The sequence below is a fragment of the Vicia villosa genome, linkage group LG1 (assembly GCF_029867415.1).
Source record: "Vicia villosa cultivar HV-30 ecotype Madison, WI linkage group LG1, Vvil1.0, whole genome shotgun sequence".
In the NCBI taxonomy this organism is placed as follows: Eukaryota; Viridiplantae; Streptophyta; class Magnoliopsida; order Fabales; family Fabaceae; genus Vicia; species Vicia villosa.
The window spans coordinates 31,643,218-31,665,136 of record NC_081180.1 but is presented as its reverse complement, the minus strand read 5'-3'; the positions used below and the strand labels follow the sequence as shown (position 1 = coordinate 31,665,136).

The following is a 21,919-nucleotide window of genomic DNA, read 5'->3' as shown; positions in this document are numbered from 1 at the left end:
TTTTGAATTTTAGAGATAATTTAATTCTAACATGCCAACTGAGTCTTTATTTCTTCATTCTCTTTTTTCAGTTCAGCCAAAGTCTTCAAAATGACAGCATTTTTAGAAGGAGTTGTACTAGAAGAATTTTCTATTCATTTTGAGATTCCTTGAATTATGGTGTAGGAAGAAGCAGGATTAGATCTGGTACATGGAGTGCCAGAATCTTGCATTTTCCTTCAGCTTCATCTTTAGAAAGGCTCTTTGAAGTTATGGGAGAGAGGTCATTGTTTGCAAAACCATTATGAGAATTTCCACATAACCACTTGCTAAGAGAATTCCTTATAGAATTTTATGTAGTAAGTTGACAATTTCCTATAACGATCCCATAGTGCATTGCTCTAAGTAGGATCAATGTACCTAGCAATTTCTTGCCTCATAAAGCATAGACTCTTAATAAATTTAGACTCTATATCAGATAAAACATCATCAAGGGATAGTCCAGGAGGAGCATTCTCATAGATTTTAGTCATGAGAAAATATTGGTCATTTAAGGGCTTTGGAGGTTTAGTGAGAGGGACCAAATTTTCAGAGTCAAAATCTGGTTCAGAATCAGATAAGATGACATACACTTTAGAGGTGTTTTGATGAGAGTCAGCAAAATTTGCCTTGTTATTACCTAACATATATCTGAAAAAGGTATCAGTGGCAGCACTCTCATTATGTGGAGGGGAAGGATCAGAAAGAGGTGACGTTTCAAGAATAGGGATAAGGGTTGAGACAGAGGTTATGGTTGTGGTTGAGTTTCAGTTTGTAATTGTGTTTGTTGTTGTGGAAGTGTTTCAGGTTATGTTTCAGATTGTTGTGTTGGTTGAGGTGTTAATTTTAGTTGAGGTTGTGGTTGTGGTGGTGATTGAATTTGTAGATTAGTTTGAGTTTGTGATGGTGATTGTGTTTGATGAGTATGTCGAAGAATTGTTTCTGTTTGTTGATTATATTGAGGCATTATTTATGTTTGTTTGTTAGATTGAGAGGGTTCAGATGGACGAGATGAGTTGGAAGGTTTGGATATAGATCCAAAGGTTTGTGTAGGAAGAGGGACAAATGGATTAAGAGTTGATGATGTAGTATTTGATACAAAATCTAAATTCACAGGAGTTTAAGCACCAGTAGACTTACTAGAGTTATGTGGAGGAGGATCTTGTGCAGATTCTTCAACAACTTACTTATTCTGATGTTCAGATTCTTTAGCATTCTTATTTAACTCTACCGAGCCTTCGTAACCTTTTTCATTCTCTCCAGATTCATTACCTTTAAACTTCAAAAATATTTCAGGTGCTTTTGATAGCTTGACTTTCTATGTTGTCACAGAAGTTCCTTCTTCAAAAAGATTCTTCTTTTACTTTATTTTCCTTTTCTTCGGACTTAGAACATCGTGAGCACTGGAAGGATTTGGAATATTTGAAATAATTGTTTTAGGAGGGTCAACATTAGTTTCCATACAAGTTTTGAGATATGAATGAAATAGGTAACTTTTGGTAGAAATAGAATCTCTATTCATATCTTCTACTCCCACTAATCTAGACACTAGGTGCATATGCTTCGGAGTTTTCCTATTGATGAGCTTCCCAACTTCAGTATGTAACTTAGCAGACATATTCAGATTTATAAGTTCATTTACCAGTTGACTTTCCACCAAAATATCTGAAATGAGTCTACCAAGAGGATTCCATTTTATTTGTTTGGGACCTCCATGTTTAGTCTCTTTTATCATATCCCTCAAGTATCTGAATAGAATAACAAAGAGATCCATCTTTATTCCTTTTTCCATATAGTACAACATGAACTTTTGATCCCAGTTGATGTAGTCTAGAGAGTTTCCAGCTTTCATGTGATGAATGCCGAGATCTTTTGCTTAAAATTCATATGCTTTATAGTGGATGCACTAGTGACATTTTCCTTGAAGATTGTTTTGGCCACTTCCTTGCAATTTTGATTCTTGATAGTCCTACCAAAACATCTTTTTCCATTTCCATCATAACCAAGAAGTTTTGCAATAGATTTTCCGGAGATTTGAATATTCGTATTCATAACTTGAGAGATGATCTGATAGTTTGAAGCCTTTGCATGTATCCAGAATTGCTTCATAAGAGTAGGATATAGTGGCCCTTTTAAACGGTTGAAGAAAGCTTCCCATTTTTGAGCCTCAACATCACAGAGAGAGATCAAACCCATTTGCTTTTAAGTTGTCAAAATCCACAATAGATTCACAAAGAACTTTTAATTCATCCATCGAAGTAAATAAGGAAATCTCACGAAGAATTTTATCATCCATGGTTAGGGTTTTGGTTACAAAAAGGGGTTTTGGAGGATACAAGATTTAAAGTGTAGGTTGTGAGGATAATAGCGTTGTGTGTGAGAAGTGAGTGGAAGTGCGTTTAAATAGTTTTTCAAAGAAAAGGAATAATGAAAAAAAAGAACACGCAATCTGACAAGGACGAAATGATTTCATATGTTCCCAAAAAATCATGCTTTCAAATGGGTCATTTTAAACATCAAGATGGCTAAATTTAGTGTCGGTATTGCGAATAGATTCATGGAGAGACCAAACGTGTCTCATATGGCAGCTGTCCAGAGGATCCTTAGATATGTTAAAGGAACTCTTGGTTGTGGAATTCTCTTTTCGACATCGGATACAGGCCAAAGGTGTGATTTACTTGGTTTCACCGATTCTAATTGGTGTGGTGATAAAGATGATAGAAATTCAACAGCTGGATACATCTTTATGTTTGGTAGGACACCAATCTCTTGGTGTTCGAAAAAGGAACCAGTGGTAGCACTCTCATCTTGTGAGGTCGAGCATATTGCGGCGTCGTTGTGTGCTTACCAAGTTATGTGGCTTATGAATCTATTGAAGGAGCTTAGTAGCAAGGAGGGTGAGGCTATTACACTCCTTGTTGATAATGTTTCTGCGATTAAACTTGCAAAGAATTCGATTGCACACGGAAGGAGCAAGCATATAGAGATGCAGTTTCATTATTTGAGGGAGTTAGTGAGCGATGGAAAATTATGATAGGGATATTGTCGAAGCAAAGACCAAGTGGCTGATTTGTTGACCAAGGGGTGACAAATGAAGTGTTTAAGAGGTTGAAGATGAGCTTGAGCATGCATGACTTGGACCAACTGAAGTGAGGTGGTGTGTTGAAACTGCTGTTTTTTTACTCTTCAGTTGGCGTAATCAGTTACGCTGTTTGCCGTAATCGGTTACGAACCCATGAAACAGAGTTACTGGTGCTGTTGTAGTAGCGTAACCGGTTACGCTGTTTGCCGTAACCGGTTACACTGAAGCTTAGTTGTTTTTCTGTTTTGGCTGTTTTATTAGTTCCAATCATTTTGTAACTTGTACTATAAAGGGGGCTCACTACTCCTATTGTTGTTAATGCCAATTTATCCACTCACCCTCAATTACTCTCTCTCTCTCTCTCTCTCTCTCTCTCTCTCTCTCTCTCTCTCTCTCTCTCTCTCTCTCTCTCTCTCTCTCTCTCTCTCTCTCTCTCTCTCTCTCTCTTATTTCTTTCTCAATTTCTTTAATCTTCATCTTCTTCAATTGTTCATTTTCTCCATTGATAAACCTTAATTTGATTTGTATGTTCCAACAAACAAGATATACAAGGCCATCGAATTTTTGAGGAAGAAGGACAAAAATACGGTACACTAAATTTTTCAAAATATCCAATATGGACAAAAATCGGATTTTTCATTATATTCAATTTTTATAAGGACAAAACTTAGGTATAATTCTTTAGGTGTGGTTCTTACTATTTTCCAATGAAAATATGACAAATATACGTAAATATGATTTAGTGAGTGAAAATAGGAGAAATTTGCTTACGTGTAAGAGAAAATTATACATTTGTCATATTTTCATTGAAAAATAGTAAGAACCGCACATAAAGAATTCTATATAAGTTTTGTCGTTTTTATAACTACACCAATATTATGGTAAAAAACCCTACTTTTTTTCCTTTCTAATTTTAAGTGTTTTTTACTCTTTTTTTTCCGATAGTAATTTCTTTTCAAAAAAAATGTTAATAATTAGAGGATGTAAATTAAGAGATGGATATCATTAATTATTAATCAAATTTAAAGTGACGGGTACCACGTATAATTTTTTGTGATCCTATACTTATAACAAAATATGTTCTTTAGTAGAAGAAAATATTTATTAATTAATATGTTTATTAATATATTAATTTATTAAAATAAAGAAAAATGTTAGGCAATTAATTTTATATTTTAAATCATTTATATATTTTTTAAAGTTGTTGATTTTAATTATTTATATTAATTATTAAAATATTAAATTAAATCATAAAGAGATTAAATAATTAATAATATAGTATAAAGTATAAACTATAAAGAAAACATTATATTTTGACCCACCTGCAAATGCATTTGGCTGAGCGTGCAACTTGGAAAAGATGGAAGAAAGGGTATAATTTGATTAAGGGGGAAAGAAAGGTATTTAAGAATTTAAGAAAGAAAAACTGGAAGGCAAAAGATAGAAAACGACTCTGCTGGGGATCGAACCCAGAATCTCTGGTTCCGTAGACCAGCGCCTTATCCATTGGGCCACAGAGTCATTGTTGGTGTTCTGGAATACTATTTCTACTATATTGTTTAATTGAACAAATTTTCATTAGTTTATTAATTTGTTCAAACCGACGCGTCATAGACAGTTTTGAAGGAATTTATCTTTACCATATTTTTGTCACGATTCACAATACTCTAATATTTTTTTTCTATGACAGTCACAATACTCTAATCTAATTCGCATGCTTAATGCTTACTATGATTCAAATGATGCTTTATTCAAATAACTATGGACTGAGCACCGTTATACAGTTCATTCACACCACAAAAAGTTCATAATGAGGGAGACATAACATTATTATTATTCTTAAACCCCAACACTCTCAAATCATGATGTTTACTGTTAAAGCTACATATAACATATTACAGCTCAATATTGCTCACTCACTTGTCTCAAATCCCAACTATAAAAAAAGGGGTTGCATTGTTCTTTCCACCATCGTTTTCAACTCAACTATCTACATACAAGTTCTTGATTGAGCTAGAGCTGACATACAAAAATGGAGACCTGCAGGGTTGCCACAGTTTTCACCATCTTCATTATTACAATACTGGTTTATGCTCGTTGTGGTTTCGCGGAGAGCGTAGCTGAAGATGATGTTGCTGCAATTCCACCAACACCAATGGAAAGCATAGGAGTACATATTGGGGTTGATGGTGTCTTATCAACCATACTTGCAGTCGTTGCCTTTGTGGCAACTTGCTTAATCTAAAATGCTTTAGTTCTTTCTTTTCATTGAATTTTGAAGTTTGTTTACACATAGTTCATAGTTGCGATCTGTAATTCAAACATGTATTGTGATTTGATGTATGAATAATAGTTGCTTTCAACATTGACAACCACTTATGCAATGTTTCATTCTCTATAATACAAATTCTACAGCTATGAAACCACATAGCACTCTACGAGTAGAGTGCCGCAATGCCCGACAAAAATCAAACATTGCTTCGACTCATTAAATCGGCGTTCAAAACCCGTATAACTAGCATACAGTTTCCTCAAGTTAAGAAAGACAACTGCACAGTGAATAACAATTAAGTTAAAGATGCTTAAAATAAAACTCCATAACCACTGGTACTAAACTATCTAAGGAGTCCTTGTTCATTCTGGTATTCCTTTATCAGTATTTATCAGTTATCACTGCCCATATTTTTAGGTCAAACATATTAAATTTCTATAGAATAAAGCAATTAACGGTGCCATCTATCAGTTTTCTGTTGAGATTATTTACTAACCCTCAATGGGAAGATAGAATAGAAAGGATAACACAAAAGGTATGCTTGCATATATTTACCCGTATCACGTTGGTATACAATTCAATGAACTGAATTTAAAAAAAAGCAAAATACAAATTTTCCATCAGAAAAACAAGGAAACCGATTTGCTAATCAGCAACCAAGTCCTAAACTCAGATATCATCGCTGAACTATAGAACCAAAAAGATCATGGTAAGCACGTTTAGGAGCATCAGGTCGAGCAACTATCTCCACAACTTTATAAGATGACTCAGGATAAGCCAATGATTCCACAGCTACCTCTGCAACTAAATCTCTGGATATGGAACCTTCATATAGTGTATCCTGATACAAAGAAAACCAAATCATTCTGCATTTGTTCTACAAACAAATTTAGATTTTGTTGTAGAAATAGAGATTCAGATATATTTAAACAAGCAATACCTCTGGCTCCATAACAACATTTCCGGTAGGAGGATCGTTTTTCAAACCTCCAGGCCTTATGATTGTGTAATTTATACCAGATTTCCTGATATGATTTTCTGCCTGTAACTTTGCTACTAAGGTGAGTCCGAAAACATTGAGAAAAATGTAAGCTGGATTGAGTAGCTGTCCCATAGCTGCTCCATTGACTAAAATAGAACTTATAAGAATGAATCTGTTAACATTGACTTTCCTGCATGCTTCAACAAGGTTCACTGTGCCAAAATTGTCAACCTGCATAATATATCACTTTATTATAAGAAAGCATTGTGTAATAATAAGAGATAATATTCCACACAACCTACAACAATATTTTGCTTCATTGGCTTTCTTTATAATGGTAAGTATTTTTTTTTTTAATGATATTATGCTATTTAAAGGACAAATAATGTTTCAAATTAGTATTACAAATATTTCATCCCTTAACTAGTGTAGAATATAAACTTGGAAAGTATTATGAAACGATGTGCACATGTGTTAAGAGAAGAGCAATGAAATGTTTCTCCATCAGCATCCTTAACTTCATTTAATATCAGAAATGATGTTGGTTACACTAAAACAATGGCCATAGCATGAAACAATAGCCATAGAAGAAAAAAAATGAAGAAACAAAGATCCTAATTGTATTAGTCTCCCAGTTTAACACAGAAACCAGAGGGAAAATGTGAATCAATAGTGTCAACAATGAACCTTATGTATAACATAATCTACCACAATAGTAATGAAACAACCTTTCCAGAACTAGTAGTCTAGTACTATAGAATATTCCAGAAGCAATGGAAATATGTTGCACCCCACTATCACCTTAAAATCACACACCAACAACAACAACAACAACCAAGTCTTATCCCATTAAACAGAAGCAATGGAAATATGTTGCACCCCACTATCACCTTAAAATCACATACCAACAACAACAACCAAGTCTTATCCCATTAAATAGGATCGACTACATGTATCAAACTAGTAGGCCATAATGTTCTATCAAATATCATGATTCAATCTGACTCGTTAATCTCAAGATCTCTCCTAATAGTTTCTCTCATGATTTTTCTAGACCGTCTACTACGCCATAATGTTCTATCAAATACCATGATTCAATCCGACTAGTTAATCTCAAGATGTCTCTTAATAGTTTCTCTTATGGTTTTACTAGAAATTTTTTATTACTCTCCGTCTGATCTTGTCTTCTCTCCATAGGCTCAAACCACCACCTAAGACTATTTTCCACCATCTACTACCCCCAACACTCTATTATTGTTATTTAAAAACTTATCTCGTCTAATCTTACGATATATCCAAGACAACATCCTCATCTTAAATTCACACAAGCTAAATTTTTTCTTCTAAACCAAATGAAGGTCATTCATTAATCAATATCAAAAGTGATGCCTACTACCCCAAAAAAAAAAGAATATACATTAAACTATTCAAATATTCTGTTCTATCTACTACCATGACATTAACAAAAATTTAACAAACCTTCCAAGGAGCAAGCAAATCCCACCCTGGCCTAAATCCAGTAGCACAAACTACTGCTTCAGTATCATCGCCAATAGCTTCAGCTAGCTTATCAGAACCATCAGTAACATCAACTCTCACCTGCACACAAACTCACTCAGTATAGATGAGATAAAATTATGAACTGAAAATGAGTTTATTACTCAGATCAGGCTCCGCCCAAATTCTAAACTACAAATCACCTCATTCACAACCATTACACACCAATTTGGTTATCAAATCACTAGTACACACTCAATCACTATAAAATTTAATTGACCTAATTTGCAAAACAATGGGAAAGAAAACTCACAAACTGTAGAGACGGATTGGTAGACGAAAGTGTAGTCTTCGCCTTGTCCAAATCTCTAACCCCAGCCTTAACAGCAAAACCCTTAGCCAACAACTGTTCCACTATTCTTTTCCCAGTGCTACCAGTAGCTCCAGCAACAAAAATCTTCTTCTTCAAACTCAAATCATCATCACCTACTCTCTGTGCCACTTCAGTGATTTCACTTCCTCCCATCTAACAACAACAACAACTAAAAATGATATTAAACGCGTTTTGCAATCAAACTCGAACGAGAAGAAGATGAAATTTGATTTACCTTTGCGAAATTGTGAATGGAAAGTGATTTGGCTCTGAAGGAAGATAATGCGGTGAATTGGTGAGTGTGGAGTGTAGGATTTCTTGCTATAAGAGGAAAAGCCATTTAGACTCTGCCAGTGTGAATAAACCGTTTTCTTGTAATTTCCAGAGTCCCAAACAAGGCGCTATTACTTTGCCACGTATTCATACAGCAACGTGTCGAGTTTACGTTTCGTATCTTTTTCAAGTTTAACGACGTCGTTCTAATTTTAGCAGGTAGTAAAGTGACATCATGTCGGCCGTTTAATAGGATTGATCAGTATTATTACAGATCACTACATTATATTTATCTCGAAACCTGTACGATTTAAAAAAAAAAACTGTACTTAATCATATTTGCCATATAGCTGTGCGTGCCTCTACCATCTTTAAAACCAAGTAAAAATATCTTTTTAGACCTTTAATTTTGTTTCGGAGTTCAGTCTGATCCCTTAATTTTTAAAAAGTTTAAATCAATCCTTTAAATCTTAAAAATGGAGCACATGTGTCTTTCCTTCTGTCTCCGTTAGTAAGAGTTCCGATTAAGTGCATATGTGGCATGATTGATGTCTTACGTAGCATTTAAATGTTAGATTCTTAACATTTGGGAACAAAGTCCTCATTCTTAACATTTGAAACTACCTTGTGTGAAGAAAAAACTCGTACAGTGAAGAACGTTGAAGGCGAACATCATCGTGCAATGAGGAACGTTGAAGGGCAACCTCGAAGCATTTGCAAATAGGTTAGAAACTTCATGATATGTGTCAGTTCTGATTGTGGTAGAAATTAGGGTTTTGCATGATTTCAGTCTTAGAATTTAGGGTTTTTTGCTAAATCTGTCAAATCTATATCTTTCCTTCTGATAAATTAAGGTTTTCTTGAAAATCGTTTGTTTGCATGTATTTAATATGAGTAATTAGGGTTTTGCGTATTTCTGATGTTAGGTGAAATGGACGATTATATCGTACTCACAATTCACCATAATGGTGAATTTGTTGATGGTGATCTTAGGGTGTATGAAGGAGAGGAAGTTTCTAAGATAAAAATACACATGGAGTTACTTTGAGCTAACAGGTTCACTCAAGTGTTCAGGGTATAGGGATTTTGAGAAAATCTATTACAGAGACCCAACATTTGGGATGCAACAACTCATTGATGATGCATGGGCATTAGAAATAGCTGATCTTTATAAGGTTCACTTAAGTGTAGACATTTATATTAAACACACAATTTGGCAGCCTGAGTTTTTAGATGCAGCAGAGTTAGAAAATGTTGATAATGTCAATGAGGAGCATGGTGTAAATGAGGAGCATGTAAGAAATAAGGAGGATGATGTAGTTGAAGAAATGCTTTCTAAGTTGCATGAAGAAGCAGTCAATGAAAATGGTAAGTCTAATGAATGTGAGTTGGAGGCTGAGAAGGTTGTGTTGGAGGCTAAACTGTTAGAACAAGATTGGGATCTCTGATTAGAATCTGGTTTTGATGATAACAAGCATATATTTTGTGAGTAACAATTTTATTACTAATAGTTTCATTAAGTGTGCAGATGTTCCTACAAGACTCATTCAACATGCAGGATATGAAACAAGCATGATAATTATATCAGAATTCTACCAGGTCCAGAAGTTCATAGAAGTTCCAAAAGATAGATCATAAGTTCTAAAGAACTTAGCTTCAACACTTCCAATACATCTATAAGCCAAACACAGTGATCGATAAAAACAATAATGAGAAAGTCACACGTGAACCTTGGAACCACGCGAAAGTAAATACAAGCTCAACTTACAAGTTATCTCTATATTCAAGATAATATATGTCGTGAAAGCATCACCTTGCAATACACGTGTTACAATGCATTTATTGAAACATTCAAAATGTTCTAACGGTACTATTCAATTGCCTATAAAAAGAACAAGAGTTTCAAATCAAAGCGTGTGGAATGCATGCATAATTGCACCAAATTACACTAAAGAAATCCACAAATACAGAGAGAAGAAAAAGAAAGTAAAAGTGTTTTAAGTACTACAACATGTCCATATAAAGAAAACCGAGTGAAGAAAATAAGATTTTGCATGTTATGCAGTATGCTCCAGTGGAGTAGTGAAAGTTAGAAATATATCTGAAAGAAATCCACAAATACATGATCAATATATTAAATCCTCACATTAGATGGCTAAAGAAACTAAATACACTGAGTTGTTGCTCTACAATGTTGTATGTTTGCTTAAGTTCATTAATGTGCCTTTAGCTTGTCAAGCTCCATGATCAGTATCAAAGTTGAGAAGGAAGATCATTACACAATAAGCAATTTAAAACAAGAGTTGTTGCTCTTAATCTGCTTTCAGAGAAATGAAGACGGAGGTCAAATTGAAGAAACACGCAATACAAAGAGCTAATGTTCTTACTCTACTTATCAACAAAGAAGTGAAGATCTCGTCCTGAAGATGAAGACTAGAAGACTACAAGATAATTCTTGTATGAATACATATGACACAAGAGTTGTTACTTATATTGAGTTATCCCTTAAGAATCTTCTAATAACTTGTTTAGACACCAGAAGTGATTACTTGTCAGTGTGTCAAAACAATATGTACCTTGATAACAAGAAAATCTGCTTATTGAGAAGCATTGAATTGTAACCAAACTTAATGTCATTTATTCCTTAAGTGACCAAGTAAAGGTCAGAAGCTTGAGATGACAGTGACTTTGGTCATTGTGGAAATCCTCTTAGAAGACCAAGTGAAGGTCAGAAGTTTAAAAGGATCAATGAATGTTATAACTGTGAATCAGATCACTGAACAGTTCATTGGAGTAAGTCACAAGCAGTTGGCTTGTGCAAGGTTGTTAGTCACCAGCAGTTGCCTCGTGCATTGTATTGTTAGTCACACCTGTTGGTTGTGCAGTTGTAATCAAGTTTTGGTTATAGTGAATTAAGTCCTCTATGGAAAGAGGCGAAATCACTTGAGGAGGGTGGATTGGTGGTAGCCTTATTGAGAAGGTGAACCGGGATAAAATTGAATGTGTCTTTTACTTTCTGAACCTTCATTTAACCTTGAATTTCCATGCTGTCCTTATTCAGAATTATGCTTAACCAAGTCAGAAGTTCTGAGGAAGAAAAGAAACTAAATGAATGTATATCTCATTGGTTATGCATTGTTGTGCTTCCGCAATATTATCTAAAGCATATCCAAAATGATGAGATATTAGAAGAAGGAAAAGATTTATACAAAGGGAAATAAACATTGAAGAACACAATTCAAATCCCCCTTTCTTGTGTTTTTCTCCACCTTCATGAACATGTTGAACATGTTATTTTGGAGGCCGAGAAAGATTGTATGGATCAGGGATGGCAACGGGTCGGGTCGGGTGCGGGTTTCACACTGGCCAAACCCGCACACGAAATCGGCACCCGAACCCAAACTCAAATGTTGTTCGGGTGGCAAAATAACACCCACGCCCACACCTGTTGGGTTCGGGTTTTTTCACCCAAACCCGCAACAAAATACATAAAATACATTTTTCCTACAATTTACCTACAACTTTCTACAATATATTATAAATAAATATATATATATATATATATATATATATATATATATAAGCGGGTGTAATTTCGAGCGTTGGGTATGGGTTTTACACTATCCAAACCCGCACCCGAAATATCGGGTGGCCCTCGAACCCGAACCCAAACCCAGTAAACTCGAGTTTTCACCCGTTGAATCGGATTTGGGTGCAGGCGGGCCCCGCGAGTGCGGGTCTGCTTGCCATCCCTAGTATGGATAATGTGAAAGATGACAGTGCTTATAATGGTGAGGTGGATGATTCTATAAGTATTGATGACAGTGAATACAAATATGATAGTGCTATTGATGTTGATTTTAATGATTCTTCTGATGGTTATGAAGATATAAATGAAGATGAATTGGACAATCTGGTTGAACAACATGAAGAAAGAGATGAAGGTGAAAAGAATGGGAGTGATAGTGAAAGTGAAGGTCTGGTGAGTGGGTGTGACAATGATGACAGTTATGATGTTATAAAAACATATCCTTATGTTTAAGATTCAAAATAATATGGTTGATTTCAAATGGGAGGTGGGTTCCTGCTTTAGTTCAAAGGATGATTCCAAAGAGGCAATCACATCATATGCTGTCCACAGTGGTAGAAACCTTAAGTTCACTAAAAATGACAAGGTAAGGGTGAGGGTAAAGTGTAAGGATGGATGTGATTGGGAAGCCTAATATGCCAAATCCTCAAGGGAAGCAACTGGGCAATTAAGGAAGGTGAATGATGTACATAGCTGCGGTAGGAATTATAATGTGAAAATGATGAATACCAAAAGACTGAGCAAGAGGTTACAAAACTCCTTAAAAACCAATCCTAGGATGAAAATCAAAGATATCCAGGCAAAGGCACAAAAGAAATGGAATGTATGTGTGAACAAAACCAAGGCAATTAGGGCAAAGGCTTAAAGCTATAGATATGGTTGATGGATCATTCCTAGGGGATTACACCATAATCTATGATTATTGTCATGAGTTGTTAAGAACAAATCCAGGTTCCACAGTGATGGTTGGTGTTGAACCATCTCAAGAAGTTTCATAAAATCATATGCCATACTTCAAAAGGCTGTATATATGCCTTGTAACATGTAAGCAAAGTTTTAAGTTTTCTAGGTATGTAATATGGTTGGATGGTTATTTTCTAAATGGGTTATATAGAGGGCAAATACTGATTGTTATAGTTAGGGATCCAAATGATCAAATGCTACCTATAGCATTTTCAGTGGTAGAAGGAGAAAATAGGGACAGTTGGACATGGTTCTTGGAGTTATTGATTGATGACCTTGGTGGAAAAAAAGAATGCCTCACATACACCTTCATGTCAGACCAGCAAAAGGTAATATGAACATAAGTATTTTGATTTCTATTAATTTGATTATGGTTTCTATTGAATTAATGTGATGTGATTTGATTTGTGTTGCAGGGATTACTGTCACCCATGAATGACCTTTTCTCCAATTTTGAGCAAAGGTTCTGTGTCAGGCACTTGTACAACAATTTCAGGAAAAGATATCCTAGGAAGATGCTGAAGGAAATAATTTGGAGGGCTGCTAAGGCTACTTATGCTCAGGCCTGGGAAAGAGAGATGAAGAGGATGAGGCTGATAAATGAAGAAGCATACCTACATATGATGAAGACACCTCCAAGGTTTTGGAGTAGATCTTATTTTAGAGTGACTAATAAATGTGATGTTGTAGTGAATAACATGTCTGAGTCTTTCAACAGTGTTATTCTTAAGTCAAGGTCCAAACCCTTAGTGACCATGGTGGAAGAGATCAAGACATATTGTATAAAAAAATGGGCAACAACTAGAATGAGGTTTCAGAAATTGGATGATGATGATGTCTTACCTAACATCAGAAAGAAGGTTGATAAAACAAGTACTTACACAAATTCATGTATTGTGAGGTATGCATTATCTATTGTAATATGTAACCTAAACATTATGCATTATGTATCTAAGGCTATTATTATTGTGTAGGATGTCTGTTGAACACATATTTGAGGTTCATCATATAGAAAACCCTGCAGATAAATTTGCTGTGAATTTGAAGGAATGTGTGTGCTCCTGTAGGAGGTGGGAATTAGCTGGACTGACTTGTGTTCATGCATTATCTAGCATTAAAAGTAGGAACTTCAAGGTTGAGGATTACATCTCTGCCTATCATAGGAAGTCAATGTATATGAAGGTTTATTGATTATTCATCTGTAATTTATCCTCTGAATGGATCCAATCTCTGGGTCAAAACTGCATATCCAGATGTCCATCCTCCTATGTATAAGAGGATACCTAGAAGACCAAAGAAAAGAAGAAATTTAGGGCAAGGAGAGCTAGATGGGTCTAACAAAAAAATGAGGAGAACAAGATTGCCAATCAGGTGTTCTAGGTGCAAGCAATCGGGACACAACAAATCAACATGTAAGATTACTCAAGTTTCTCAAGGTACTCATGGTACTCATGATGTCAGTCTTACTCAAGAGACACCAACCATTCAAGTTACTCAACCTGCTTCTCAACCTGCTGTGAACCTGTCTCAACCTACTGTGAACTTGTCTCAACCTGCTGTCAACCTGTCTCAACCAACAACATCTACACAAGGGTTCAAGAAATCTACTCAATCATCCAAGAAGACAACTTCAACTGCTATGAGGCCAACAAAGTTGGATGTTAGAAGGCCAACAACACCTTTTGTTCCCCATGGACCAACTACAAGACTAAGTGCTGCCAAGAATGTGACTGACCCAACTACAAGGAGGACAACACCAACCAAGATGACAACTCCCAAGAAAAAAAATTTAGGACTATGTAGGATGACATTTTTATTTTGTAATCATTTTGGGTAATGGTATTAACTCATATTTGGAACCATCTAATGGTATTTTGTGTTATGCTTATGTATCTCAGTTTGAATTGATGTCATTTTGTGTATTGAATATGAAAGTCATGTTGAACAAATTTATGTTAAGTGTTGCTTATTTTCATGTTGAAAGTCATTTTGTGTACTAGTATTTTGTGTTACTTTCGCAATGTTAAGGCACAATTGAACTGAAATTAAGTATTGCAATGTTACAACAATTGAACTGAACTTAACAATTCTTTTGATAAAATTGAACTCATTTAATTGAACAACTGAAATTAACAAAAATTCCCATTTCATTATAACTTAATCAGAACTTAAACATTACATTACAATAGTTTCCAATTACAAGACAACTTAAGCATTTCATTTCATCAGGAACAAAATCACAAATGCTGTACCTAAAATAACACACAAATCGAGTATTTTTTGAACTTCAAAATCTTGTTTATCTCCATCCTAATTTCTTCATTTGTCAACTTAAATTTTTCAATCTCCATGGTTGCATCATCTAATTTGTTTGATAACTTCTCCAATCTGGACATTATAATTTGCCCTTTGTCATCTTGAACTTCCTCATAAAAGCATTCAAAAAACCCACACCCAGGTTGCCTTGTTCTCTGCATTTTATATATGATCACTCATACAGTAACAATGGAGATAAAAAGCTTGTAAAAATCACAAACATAACTTAAAATGAGAACAACTCCAAAAATGTTTTCCGTAGCTCTTCGCCGTTGAAGACCTACGAAGAATAGCTGTATCTCCACAGTGACAACTCAGTTTCCATGGAAGATTCGAGCTCGTGAAAGAACTTGAATTCATACTTTCTTGGCTTCTCTGTTTCATGGGGGACGAATTGAAACCTGATTTCATGGGAGGATGAAGAATGAACCCTAGTCTTCAATTTTTGGAAATCAATTCATGCCAACCCTAAATCAAAATAGGAACGAGTTTAAATAACATAATGGAAGAGACGAGCCATGTTATCTGCACGTTTGTAGATTCAAACGGCCGTTTGTAGTAAATGGACGGAAAAGACAATGTTTTTAAGACTTAAAGGATTGATTTAAAATTTTAAAAAGTTAAAAGACCCCGAAACAAAGTTAAAGATAAAAAAAAAGGTATTTTCTCAAAAATAAATAACATGATTAACCAGCTATAATAATCAATAAAAATAAAAATAGAAAATTCAAAAAGAAAAAAAATCAAAAATAAAATAAAACAAAAATATGTCTGTGTCCGTTTGGTTACGCGTTAAAGCACTCCATACTCACCCACCCATCTCTTCTGTAAACATGTTTGGTTTTCTCTGTTGAAATTGATTTTATCATCTGTAATCGATTCTATCTGAAGCCAAGGTAATAAGTACCTATCACGTTCAGCGGAAAATCAATTCACCATTTGTTTTCGGTAAGAGTTGTAGATTTCCTTTTATTCCTTCAATAATACCCTCGAATAATCGTTACCAATTCCACGGAATTTCTATTCCTTCGTTACTCTTTAATGTTCATATTGATCGTGAGTATACTATCATTAACCTTGAATTTGTTCATATGCATATAATCTTAGACACTTCAAAATGCCTTTAAACTATTTGATGAAATGCTTTGGTATTTAGTTGTGTGTTCCTTGTTAGTCAGTTTGATCATTTGCATGGTTCTATTTGTGACGATATTGGAATCAATTTGAAGGTGTGATGGGAAGTGAGGATGGAAGAGATCCATTCAAAGGTGTTGATTGGAAAGCTGTTGGTGGTGAGATGCAGCAAAATCCTAATGTTCAACCAACTATCGCGAAACGACTCCCCAAGAAAATTAGACTAGTACCAGAATTCTATTTCCTTCCTAAATGGCCACTACCCTCCGCCTTGTTGTTCTGTAGTGCCTGTATTGCCGGTGGAGTTGGTGCCGGTATGCTAGTAGAAGCATGGATTGACAAGAAAGTTAAAGGTACTCATATTATGCTTTCTTCTCATTTCTCGTCGATTTAGGTACCTGAAATTTAGATTGTGACTTGTGAACATGTTGGTGTTTGAAATTATAAGTATTGAGTATTTTAGTAATACCAGACAGGGCTGTTAGGTTGTTAGGTGCTGCAATAATTTGATAGAGTTCTTTGGGTATTGTTTCTTATGCAGATAATGCTTCCCTGACAGAGTTATTTGCATAATATTCTAGTTCGTAACTAATTAGTGATTTTCTAGTTCTTAAATACTTAATAATAGAATTCATTGCATCTTCTACATTGCAATATGAAAAACATAATATTCTACTTCTTAGTAATTAATAATTTGACAGAGTTCTTTGCATATTAGTAGAGTTATTTGCATAAGAAATGTTAAAAAAGGAGAGTTGTCAGAGAATACAGAAGCTCTTTTAAGATCTTTGCTAACATAATTAACTGAAGAAAGATATTGAGCTTGTTGATTGAACTACCATACATTTTATTAATCTTCTATCGAAATTGAAACTTTGAATCATGTGTCTTCAATATCAGAATTTAATAAGTTCTGGATATCTTTTTTAGCAAATAAATAGTTTCTCTTTGCTTTTCCCACTTACCACAATTTTAGCTTAACTCATAACATAAGATATATATTTACAGAGTAAGTGACTCTAGTATAACAGAATGTTTCAGTATGTATGTAGAATTTACAAGATATTTAATATGCAATTCAGTTTGAATACTTTATTTTGGTTCAATTTTAACATCTCAATTGAGACCTAGCAATCTAAAATTCAACACCTTACTACTTGCTTTAAGGAGTGGTAGTTAGTTACTTTGTGGAAGACATGTCTCATTTAGGGCTGTTCATGGTATGGTTTACTGTAAAAATCAAACCGAACTGAACCATAATAAAAATTGACTTGAACTGAACCGAACCGTTTCAATTTACTCAGAACCGTACCGAACCATAATAATTGGTTTGGTATACCGTTTCGAAATTTCAAACCGTACCAAACCGTTAAAAGTTAATTTTTCCCAAACTGAACCGTTTATTAAAGAACAAAACCGTGAAACAATTTTTTATTTTTTTTAAAAAAAAATTAAAACTTGTTTTTTGTATTATACATTTTGAGTTTCGGTTCGGTTATAATTTCGGTTCAGTTCGGATACAGTTCTGGTTCGGTTCTAGAACTCTTTATACAATGTGGTTTGGTTCACTAACCAAACATAAATTTTTACTTCAGTACGATCGGTTTGGTTCAGAGTTTTCTTTTTGAACAACCCTAGACTCTCATATTCTTCTACTAATCTAATTAGACTTTGATAAGTTTTCAGTTGGTCTTCTAATGGTGTTCATAATTACATATTTTGACGTTAAATTATTTTCACCAAGCTTAATTCAGGTTTATGACTAATGACTATCTCATACTATGCATTTCAACTTTTCGAAGCTAATATTCTAGGCTAAACAAAGAAGTTTAGTTATTTAGTACCAGTGTTTTTATTCTTATTTGTTTTAAAGTTTGAGATTATTCTCACGCTCTTTGAATTTTGTACTGCAGATGATGGTGGGGTTATATGGGAGTTTGAAAAATAAACTCTGCATTTTTTGGTACATCCAATGTCACATGACTGTCTCTCCAGCACTACACTCAAATATTCAAATATTGAGCTCTTGTCAAATTTATCTATAGTTATTAGTTTAACAAATCATATGTGATTCAATAGTTTTTTTTTGGGTTCTTTCTTAGACTGTTGATCGACGAGTAGTTATCAATTGGCATGTCTCCCTATTTAAATTTGTGATAGAATTATTTTGAGCATGACCTCGGTTTAAATTTATTCCTATTTTTTTCTTTGCCACTTGCTCATTTTGCTGATTATATATATAATAATTGAAAGGTTAGAATTTGCGTATCAAAATCTGCATTTGTGATTACTATCTCATCTTCTACTGATTACTTTATTAATCAGGCCTATCTTCTAGGAGTAAAGTTGGCTTTTGTGTATAGTCAATTTAGCTTGTTTGCTCAAGCATATAATTCAAAAATCAATTTTTTTTTTTAAAAATCTGATCTTTTTTTAAAGACAATGGGTTTTTTTTTTTTTTTTTTTTTTATAGTATACATAAACATTCACTAGATGAAAAAGAGTGAGTACAAGCATAGTGAAAGACAACGTGTAAGGGCATTTCTCATCCACGTTTTAAAATTAACACTAATAAATAAGCCAATCAGGATTTGGATAACAAAAAAATTTGAGAAGTTAAAAAACAGTGGAGCATTACAAATCCAATTTCTTGATCCAAGCAACCCATCAAATATCTTCCCCAAAAGATAAAGGAGTTTGGGAACCACAATCTTTAAATCTATTCAGTTACAGATTATTTCTTTGACTTTATCACGCACAGTTCGATTATACGGGTTCTCTAACTTAAAAAAAACTCACCATCTTTGAAAGAAGCATTTGTTGAGTGGAAGAAAGAGTCTCGCTTGTAATGACCACACTTAGAGTTTTACTCAAAAACACATTGTCTCCATCCAAGCCTCTTTGGGGCATTGCAACAAACATCTTGAATACACACTTAAAATAGACTAAACAGCATAACATGCAACACTGAAATAGACAGAAAACCAGAATAACAATAAACAGAGAAACAATAATCAATACCAAAACACCATTTCTCGTCGATATCGAACTTCTTGTGGCGGCGATTCTGGTGGAGGTCGTTTGCCGTGGTTGCTATTCCAAATCTTTAGCCCCATGGTTGGTGAAGCTGGACTTGGATTTGCGGCTACGAACACCTGATGGTTGTTGACGGAGAGGGAAGAAACCATGATGGATGTTGAAGGAAGGATATGACAAGAAACCATTAGAGAAGGATAGTTCAAAGGAAAGGAAGTGAGAGATGGAAAACACACAAAGGGAGAGAAACCTCCACTAGGGAGGAGGGAGCCTCCATGATGGAGGAGAGAAGCTCCGAAATCGGAGAGGAGACGGCGGCGGCGCTGTGGTACCACAAAGTAAAACCCTAGTTTTAGAGAGAGGGCGGAACTTCTCTCTTTAGAACTCATCTTCCCTTAAAGACAATGGTTGAATCACGATAAAAATGATCTCAAATATAAGGTGGCCTGCGGAACATACAACCTTTCACTACCCGGAGTTGAATTTGAGCTTGATGTATTTGTTTAAGGTGGTTCGTGGAGGCTAGCCCGTGGACTAGAGCTGGGCATGCCTATTGAGGAATCATTTTTAAGTAAAGCTTCATTCTTAAGTAAAACTTCATTCTTAAGCAATATTGTTGCTCATTCCTCTTACTAATCTTTAATAAAACTTACAACCACCCATACACCTAACTACCATCCTTTTGGAATCATTCTTTTTAATGAACTTTTTTTTTTTAATTTTCCATTCCATATTATTTAATTGCATCTTTTATCCTCTCCTTGTTTGTAAACATCATTTCCAATTGAAAGACACATCTCTCACCACTTTTATAAGTTGGAAACTTAACTACATCTTCATCATCATCACTTCTAGGAGGTGTGTACAAATAATTAGAATCTTCACATTCTCCATGTTGCGTATTGTTTATACTAGGAACCTCTCCTAATGTCTCTGGAGGTAGTACTTTGGTTCAGTCCATCTCCTCACATTTTTCACTATCCTCACAAATATCACATTTTTCACTATGCTTACTTTCAACAGAATCCTCATCATTCATATCAACTTCTTCATCATTAGGCTCATTTACATCAACTTGGTCATTATTAACCTTAGGCTCATTCACATCAGTTCCTTCCTCATTAACCTCAACATTGGGTTCACTAACATCAGCTTCTTCATTATTAACCTCAACATTAAACTCACCAACATCAACTCCTTCATCATTTACCTTAACATTGAGCTCCCTAACATCAGCTCCTTCATCATTAACCTCAACATTGGGCTCACTAACATCATTAACTTCAACATTAGACACATTACAACCGATACATTGGACATCATCATCATCATCATCATCAATGTCATCATCTAACTCACTTGGATCCACAATCACAGGAGGTTCGGACACTTTGTGCTCAATATAAACATCTATCACCTCGTGTCCTACAACATCTTAGGCAAATTAGAACACATCCTTATCATTATTTAATAGCCTAAGACCACGTGAAAAACTAAATATAGGATTTCAATACCACAAACTCTTAATGTCTACATAACCTTGAATTTTAATCAATCCCTCCACATTCTTGTATGACATGAAATCCACATCTCACTTCCAATCCATCTCATTCGCCTCTTCATTAACATATCACTTAACATGTTCAGGAACTAATCTCTGCCAACAGTGGATTTTTAACCTAACACAAGTAGTCTGACTAGGCCTGTGAAATAACAATAATCAAATATGAATGGTCAAAAATTAAACTTCACTGGGACCACAATCAAACACAAATTAAACATGGTGGATCACAACATTGAAATAAGATACCAAAACAATAATATAAATGGTGGACTACACATGCAAAGTACAACATTCAAAGACAAAAGAAGTGGGACATGATTAACACTCTAAATGGACAAGAAAATGTATTTTAAGCAGAACTTCACTTGTCCATTACTCATATTTGCGAATCCCAAATGAAAATTAATACCACTATGAGCTTCGTTTTACGTCTTCTTTCTAAGCGCTTCTGGATTTTGACGTCTTCGTTCTATGAATCGGCATTCGTTTCTCACAAAATCCTTGTTCCACTATTCTTCGTTTCAAGTTTCAAAGAGATTGTTTGCAACAAAGAGTGAAAGAGGGATTAGGGTTAACATTTGAATTTTCAATTTAATTTAATTTAAGATTTTTGGAATTTAATAAAAGTAATTTTTCTGAAAGAAAAATTAATTTTTAGAATTTAAAATAAAAACTTTAAAATAAAATATTCAAAAATGTGATATGGCTAAACAGTTACCATACTACGTCATTAATGAGGCAGACGATAGATGATGGCCATGAAAAGTGAGGTAAAGTTTAGAGATAAAAATACTGATTCTTAAAATGTAGGGACTAAAAC

At 34.6% G+C, this 21,919-nt stretch overlaps 2 protein-coding genes and 1 non-coding gene across 4 annotated transcripts; 1 reads left to right on the top strand and 2 right to left on the bottom strand.

The window, feature by feature from the left end:
- Positions 1-4,548: 4,548 nt before the first annotated feature.
- On the bottom strand, positions 4,549-4,621 carry TRNAR-ACG (transfer RNA arginine (anticodon ACG)). Its single transcript has one exon. It is a non-coding gene; the product is annotated as a tRNA-Arg (tRNA).
- A 1,275-nt stretch (positions 4,622-5,896) lies between these two features.
- LOC131633138 (uncharacterized protein At2g34460, chloroplastic) lies at positions 5,897-8,618 on the bottom strand. 2 transcript variants are annotated; one of them, XM_058903861.1, is made up of 5 exons: positions 8,460-8,618; positions 8,165-8,377; positions 7,834-7,953; positions 6,313-6,585; positions 5,897-6,213 (listed from the first exon to the last, which is right to left on the bottom strand). In XM_058903861.1, the coding sequence occupies exons 1-5, from the start codon at positions 8,562-8,564 to the stop codon at positions 6,049-6,051; spliced, it is 876 nt and encodes a 291-aa protein (XP_058759844.1). In that variant the 5' UTR covers positions 8,565-8,618; the 3' UTR covers positions 5,897-6,048. The 2 variants fall into 2 exon arrangements, with proteins under 2 accessions (XP_058759844.1, XP_058759848.1); XM_058903865.1 differs by having other exon boundaries at positions 8,165-8,393; positions 8,460-8,557.
- A 7,537-nt stretch (positions 8,619-16,155) lies between these two features.
- LOC131603874 (uncharacterized) lies at positions 16,156-18,713 on the top strand. The gene is made up of 3 exons (XM_058876318.1): positions 16,156-16,313; positions 16,595-16,852; positions 18,413-18,713. The coding sequence occupies exons 2-3, from the start codon at positions 16,600-16,602 to the stop codon at positions 18,445-18,447; spliced, it is 288 nt and encodes a 95-aa protein (XP_058732301.1). The 5' UTR covers positions 16,156-16,313; positions 16,595-16,599; the 3' UTR covers positions 18,448-18,713.
- Positions 18,714-21,919: the final 3,206 nt, after the last annotated feature.